At 51.0% G+C, this 7,732-nt stretch overlaps 1 protein-coding gene across 1 annotated transcript; it reads right to left on the reverse strand.

Moving 5' to 3' along the window:
* Window positions 1-2,979: 2,979 nt before the first annotated feature.
* ZNF785 (zinc finger protein 785) lies at window positions 2,980-7,425 on the reverse strand. Its single transcript, XM_011933585.1, is given in 5 exon segments — window positions 2,980-4,778; window positions 6,780-6,869; window positions 6,872-6,907; window positions 7,063-7,093; window positions 7,095-7,425. Coding segments are annotated over 5 exon segments (1,212 nt in total). The 5' UTR covers window positions 7,272-7,425; the 3' UTR covers window positions 2,980-3,900.
* Window positions 7,426-7,732: the final 307 nt, after the last annotated feature.

The following is a 7,732-nucleotide window of genomic DNA, read 5'->3' on the forward strand; positions in this document are numbered from 1 at the left end:
AATGGCATAAACCCGGGAGGTGGAGCTTGCAGTGAGCTGAGATCTGGCCACTGCACTCCAGCCTGGGTGACACAGCAAGACTCCGTCTCAAAAAAAAAAGGAGAAAAGATTCCTCAACGATTCAGGAGGCAGTAATTATAACTGAACAGTGGTGATTTCCTAAGATTCTGGGCAAGAACTTCCTTCTTCCTATTTCACATGCTTTGAGAGAATTCTAAGATTATGAAATATTACTTATGTAAATTTCAGCCATTTTACTTCTTTGACCTCCTTTCTAACTAGCAAATTATAGGCTGCATTTTTCTGTGCATTATTTGTTATAAGGAAAACATTTTTTTTCCATTTAAAAATGTATGTTTGTTCCCATTTCATGGAAACAATGAAAAATGTGAAACTCCCTTATTTACTGATTCTTGGAACCGTTCACACACCAGAGCTCAGGTTTAGCCTCTATAGCACAAAGGTTTTCAAGGTAAGGTTTGACTCAGTAGGCCTTTCAAAATCACATTTGTCCATTTCTTTTTCGTGCATATACCCCCAAGCAGGCACAAATGCCTGTAATGCTGAGAACCACACCTAACAAAAGGGCGATTGCATCACCAGCACAAAGGTTTTCAGGGCAAAGTTTGATTTGGGATGCGCTTCAAAGTCGTATCTGTCCATTTCTTTTTCGTGCATATACCCCCAAGCAGGCACAAATGCCTGTAATGCTGAGAACCACACCTAACAAAAGGGCGATTGCATCACCAGCTTCTACTGCTTCCACAACAGGCAGCACCAAAAGCAGTGACATGAGGACTAAGGACAACTGTGTTGAAACTGAGGTCATGATGTTGGAATCTTGAGGGCTGAAGGTTCCAAAGAAATGGTGTATATAGAATTCTATCTGACTTGAAATTTTCCCTTCATGGAGCTCTGGATGCTGAGATTAAGAGGTTCCACGTGACACGACCTTCCAGGAAGCAGCCATTACAGGAATGATGCTCTTGGTTTCAAATTATTTTATTGCCCATCAAATTGTAAATGTTTCTTCAAGACTCTTGATCAGATAATTATGAGAAGTCACAAAACATACAGGAGATGACTGGGCTTCAATAGACTTTACTTGACAATAACAGAGTACAACTGAACTTTAAGTGGGAGCTGAAGTTTCTTTCTTTCTTTTTTGAGATAGAGTTCCGTTCTTGTTGCCCAGGCTGGAGTGCAGTGGCACGATCTTGGCTCACTGCAACCTCTGCCTCCCGGGGTCAAACGATTCTCCTGCCTCAGCCTCCTGAGTAGCTGGGATTACAGGCATGTGCTACCACGTCTGGCTAATTTTGTATTTTTTTTTTTTTTTAGTAGAGACAGGGTTTCTCCATGTTGGTCAGGCTGGTCTCAAACTCCTGACCTCAGATGATCTGCCCACCTTGGCCTCCCAAAGTGCTGGGATTACAGGTGTGAGCCACCGTGACCTGCCCTGGTTGCTATTTTTAAAAATTTTAGTAGAAATGAGGTCTTGCTGTTTTCCAGGCTTGTCTCAAACTCCCAAGCTCATGCAATCCTCCTGCCTCAGCCTCCCAAAGTACTGGGATTACTGGTGTGAGCCACCGCACCCAGCTGAGAGCTGAAGTTTCTTGATAAAACTTAGCTGTATGCTGAAGTGTTTAGAAGTGAAATGTAATGATATCGGCAGCTTACTGTGAAATACAATAAAATGGATAAATGAATGGATAGAGGGATGGATAGGCAGATTGACATGTGTAAAACAAATAGAGAAAAATGTTATTTGTAGAATCTAGGTGATGCTAAGGGCCACACAGCTAGTGGGGACTGAGCCAAGCCAGGAATCCAGGTCTGCCCATTCAGGAGAGGCTATGTGGTGAAGTCAAGATAACACCCAGTTCCCAGTTTTTGTTTCTGTTTTTGTTTTGAGACAGAGTCCTGCTTTGCAGCTCAGGCTGGAGTACAGTGGTGCAATCTCGGCTCACTGCAAGCTCCATCTCCCAGGCTCAAGTGATTCTCTTGCCTCAACCTCCTGAGGAGCTGGGACTACAGGCGTGTGCCACCACACCCGGCTAAGTTTTTGGTAGAGATGGGGTTTCACTATATTGCCCGGCTGGTCTCAAACTCCTGACCTCAAGTGATTCACCAGCCTCAGCCTCCCAAAGTGCTGGGATCACAGGTGTGAGCCACCGCCACCGGCCCCAGTTCCCATTAATAATTATCTTGGAACCGAAGGATTCAAAGAAGCAGTCTTTTCAAAGAGATATTTGAGTCACGGACCACCTGTCCTGGAATGCAGAAAGGCTCAGTCCTACCTACCTCTTTTGTTCATTCCTTCTAAAGTTTCCTCTTCAAAAGTAGGGCTAGCACATCTAAATGGTCCACTGCGCCCGGCCTATTCTTTCGTTTAAAAAAAAAAAAATGTAATCTCAGCATTTTGGGTGAGCCGCCGAGATCATGCCATTGCACTCCAGCCTGGGCAACGAGCAAAACTCCATCTCAAAAAAAAAAAAAAAGAGGCCGGGCGCAGTGGCTCACGCCTGTAACCCCAACACTTTGGGAGGTCGAGGCGGGCGGATCACAAGGTCAGGAGATCGAGACCATCCTGGCTAACACGGTGAAACCCCATCTTTACTAAAAATACAAAAAATTAGCTAGGCATGGTGGCGGGCGCCTGTAATTCCAGTTACTCAGGAGGCTGAAGCAGGAGAATGGCGTGAACTCGGGAGGCAGAGCTTGCCATGAGCAGAGCTTGCGCCACTGCACTCCAGCCTGGGTGACAGAGCAAGACTCCATCTCAAAAAGAAAAAGAAAAAAAAAAGAATCCTCCGGCATTATATTGTGTCTCCAGCTACTGTGGCCCAAGAATACATCTTTATCAAAAAATACAAAATCCAGGGAACAGGCAAATATCTGAAGAAGAAAAAAACACTGCAATCACTAATGCATACAGTGAAGAAGAGCTGGCCCAGTTCCAGAGTCCATTAGGTTTGATAGTTTGTGCACTTGCAGAATGACAGTCGGGCAGGAAAGTTCCCCACCTGAGGCCACTGTCCTCTCTATGGCTACCTCTAGGTCTTCAAGACCAAGGAACACCTACACTCCAGATGTCTCCTTGCCAGATGTGTCACCTGCATTGGTAAAAGGCAGAATCCTCAGCAGGGGGCGGTGGCTCACGCTTGTAATCCCAGTACTTTGGGAGGCCGAGGTGGGTGGATCACGAGGTCAGGAGTTCAAGACCAGCCTGGCCAAGATGGTGGAACCCCGTCTCTACTAACAGTACAAAAATTAGCTGGGCCTGGTGGCGCATGCCTATAATCCCAGCTACTCGGAAGGCTGAGGCAGAGAATTGCTTGAACTCGGGAGGCAGAGGTTGCAGTGAGCCGAGATCGTGCTATTGCACTCCAGCCTGGGCAACAGAGTGAGACTCCATCTCAAAAAAAAAAAAAAAAAATTATCCTGAGATGAGCTCCCCACCCCACCCCCCTGAGGGACAGGCCCTAGGTATGCCCTCTATTCTGGGGGATCCAGAATGGGTGCAGGCTCCTTTAATAGGCACTGGAATGCAGGGGACCCCATCTCAGAGGAGTAGGAGATATAGGCCAAAAAGTAGAGCGCTACAAGAGAGAGAACAATCAAGAAGGAAAAGCCAGTTAGGTAAATGGTTTTCAGTGAAGGATGGGACGTGGAACACGCGGCCCTGTGTGCTGGAGCTTCAGAAAATGGGGTCACCTCCCAGGCACCTTTTCAGATTCCTGCCTCCTCCCCACAGCCCTCTGTGCCCCTACTTCTGCTTTTTTCCTAAGGCAGAACTTTGTTTTCCTCAAACGCCCACTTCCCTTCCTTATCCTTCAAATGCACAAAGCTTGCCTCTTCCTCTCCAGGGAAAACGCTGACTAGTTTGTGTGAATGCCATCACCCACACTCTTGAAATATATCTGGAAAGTGCCGGAAGTGAATTGGGAGAGCCTTGCCTCCCAAAACAGTGACGGGCTCTGAACGCCCCACCACGGCCTGCCACCACGCGCGCCTCTCTCTGCAGAAGCTGTGGATCCACTGATGGGCTTGCAGGGCGGTCTTCCGCTTGAAACCTTTCTCACACTCCGCGCAGAAGGGTCAGCTGTCCGAGTGAATGCGCCGGTGACTGCGCAGGAGGGAAGAGTCGGTGAAGTGGCGGCCCCAGTCAGGACAGGGGTAGGGCTTCTCGCCGGTGTGTGTGCACCTGTGGATGGCCAGCAGGGAGGTGTAGGCGAAATGGAGGCTGCAATCGGGGCAGCTGTAGGGCTTCTCGCCAGTGTGCTTGCGCTGGTGGATGGCCAGCAGGTAGGAGTAAGTGAAGCGACTCTTGCAGTCTGAGCACGCCTAAGGCTTCTTCCCGGTGTAAGCCCGCCTGTGGATAGCCAGGGAACCCCTCTGGCGGAAGTGGCGCCCGCAGTCGGGGCAGGGGTAGGGCTTCTCGCTGGTGTGGATGAACTGATGCTGAAGCAGGTACCTGCGCTGGGAGAAACGCGCCTGGCACTGGCCGCAGGGGAAGGGCCGCTCCCCAGAGTGGAGTCGCTGGTGGCTGGCCAGGAGAGAAGGGTAGCTGAAGTTGCGGCCACAGTCTGGGCAAGAGTGGGGCGGTCTTCAGGTCAGAGTGTCCTCGAGCCAGGGATTCATGGGGCTCTGCCTAGGGTTGCAGAGCTCTAGGCAGGCGGCGCTGGGCAACCACTCCTTGACAGCCACTTCATGCGCCACGTCTTGTTGTTTTGGACACTTCAGCCTTTCCTTCTCCTCATTCCCATCCCTAGATTCTGAAACAGGGAAGATGATAAAATCAGAAACTCATCTCTGGATCCTGAGACAGGGAAGATGATAAAATCAAAATCAACATATTCTGGGACCACGTCCTGCCTTGGAAGACAGGAGGAATGGTTCAGAATATGGCCCCCAGGGAGCACGGCTTAATGATGGGGGCCTCATGAAGCCTGAAAGCCAGCCTGGAGTAAAAGCAAATGCCATGGTCTGCAGGTTAACATAGGAAGGCCCTGAACACTGGAGATAAGAGGAGTCCGGCCGGGTGCCATGGCTCACACCTGTAATCCAAGCACTTCAGGAGGCAAGGTGGGAGGATCGCTTGAGGCCAGAAATTCAAGGGACAGTGAGCTTGATCGAGCCACTGCACTCCAGCCTGGGCAACTCTCTAATTATTATTATTTTTTTTTTTTGAGACGGAGTCTTGCTCTGTCGCCCAGGCTGGAGTGCAGTGGCCGGATCTCAGCTCACTGCAAGCTCCGCCTCCAGGGTTTACGCCATTCTCCTGCCTCAGCCTCCCGAGTAGCTGGGACTACAGGCGCCCGCCACCTCGCCCGGCTAGTTTTTTTGTATTTTTTAGTAGAGACGGAGTTTCACCGTGTTAGCCAGGATGGTCTCGATCTCCTGACCTCGTGATCCGCCCGTCTTGGCCTCCCAAAGTGCTGGGATTACAGGCTTGAGCCACCGCGCCCGGCCTGCAACTCTCTAATTAAAAAAAAAAAAAAAAAAAAAATGCTGGGCGTGGTGGCCCACGCCTGTAATCCCAGCACTGTGATCCCAGGTGGGCAGATCACCTGAGGTCAGGAGTTCGAGACCAGCCCGGCTAACATGGGGAAACCCCATCTGTACTAAATTACAAAAATTAGCCAGGCGAGGTGGCGGGCACCTGTAATCCCAGCTACTTGGGAGGCTGAGGCAAGAGAATCTCTGGAACCCAGGAGGTGGAGGTTGCAGTGAGCCAACATCGTGCCACTGCACTCCAGCATGGGCCACACAGCAAGACTCCATCTCAAAAAAAATAAAAAAAGAAAGAGGAGTGAATAATATTGAACACTTAACTCTGTGTCAGGCTTTGAGGACAGTGATGGTCCCAGTCCTCATGGCATTTACCACTCTGAACCTGTTTAAGATCCCTTTACAAAACAATCATTCAATGACCTTCTTTGGTACCAATTCAAATTCTTTTAGCACCTTTCCTCTCAGGCCTTACCATCACCAAAAAGTCTACATTTACTGGCGGGGCATGGTGGCTCACGCCTGTAATCCCAGCACTTTGGGAGGCCGAGGCATGTGGATCATGACATCAGGAGTTCAAGACCAGCCTGGCTAAGATGGTGAAACCCCGTCTCTACTAAAAATGCAAAAATTAGCCCGGTGTGATGGCGGGCACCTGTAATCCCAGCTACTCAGGAGACTGAGGCAGGAGAATCGCTTGAACCTGGGAGGCGGAGGTTGCAGTGAGCCGAGACAGCGCCACTGTACTCCAGCCTGGGTAATAGAGCGAGACTCTGTCTCAAAAAAGAAAAAAAAAGTTTACACTTGGACTGCCTCACTAGGTTCCACGGGAAGACCTTCTGGGAACAAGCATTTATTCTGGTTCAAGGCTGCAGGAAAAACATTTAGTCTTCATTTAAAAATCTAATGAATGGTGTTATTTACTACACTGTGGTTCACATCATTAGCATCCAAGAGGAACATCTGTCTTCATTTTATCCCACAACAAAAATCAAATTACAGGTTTCCCCTTTCCCTTGACTTCCTAGGAAGCTCAAGCTCTGTTTTGCATTAAACTGGGGTTTTCCAGTATGGTTAATTGGTTCCATAGATTCCAATGTCGCTGTTCCATCGGGCCATTTTGCAGTGAGATGAGGACGTTTCTGGGGTAAGGTGCAGGGAGACAGGATGGGACGTTGGAGGCAGCAGCCCGCGCTGAGGATGTGAGTTGGGGGCAGGGGTTGGGGCTTCTCCACGGCCACCTACTGGGGTTTGAAATGAAGTACCTGCTTCCTGTCCCTGGCCCTTGCTGAGAGCTGCTGGGCTCTCACCCTCGGGATCCTGGGCCTCCGGGCTCCACGCCTCCACTTCTCCTTACCCCCCGAGATAAAAGCGGGTTTGGGGCCTGAAAATCCTGCGAAGGAGAAACAATGGGCTCGGCTGAGCGAACGGGAAGGGAGGATGAGGCTGCTCCCCCGGCGCCCCGCTTCCAGCCCACTAGCATCTGGGGACACCGATCCCCGCTTTCCACCGACGACTGGGGGTCCCAGCTGGAGCACGCGGCCTCACCTAGCGCGCCTAGGTGGCCGAAGGTATCCCTTCGGCATCACGTCCCGGTACAGGGCCTTCTGCGCGGGCCGCAGGCAGCCCCACTCCTCGGGAGAGAAGTACACGGCTACGTCCGCGAAGCTCACGGCGCCCGGCCTGCTTTCCCTAGTCCTCCGGGACTCGGCCTCCCCGCGTACATGGGCCGGGCGCGGCGCCAGGGGCCGCCCCATGGGAAACCCTATCTGCCTGGCAAAGGGAGGCTTCCGGGGAAGGTGGAGATGCTGGCGCTTTCCTGTCTTTCCTCAAGCAAGTCCGTAACGTCCCTACTCCTGCCCTTAACCAAGATGGAGCCTTCCTGGCGTCAACAGCCCTCACTTTCCCTCTCTGCCCTTACACACCACGAGGCAAACCAGCCGGTAGGGTGGCCCCGCAACACAACCAACAGATAGATGGCGTACGTTGATTGGACAGTGCCGGGAGGCCAGGAGAAGAAGGAAGGCTGTGATTGGGCATTCTGGAGCCGCCTGTTTGAAAGGCTGAGGGTGAAGGAGTGACAAATCTGAAAATAGCGGGAACTGAGGGGCCTCGGGGTCTACCCTGACTCGCTTTTCCCAGACAGCCTCCTAGGAGAGAGGCTGTGGCCAGCTGACGCGACTTCCCTCTGCTACTGTGGTGAGACGCCTTAGGGCAG

Source organism: Colobus angolensis, unplaced genomic scaffold (assembly GCF_000951035.1).
Source record: "Colobus angolensis palliatus isolate OR3802 unplaced genomic scaffold, Cang.pa_1.0 Scaffold128, whole genome shotgun sequence".
NCBI lineage: Eukaryota > Metazoa > Chordata > Mammalia > Primates > Cercopithecidae > Colobus > Colobus angolensis.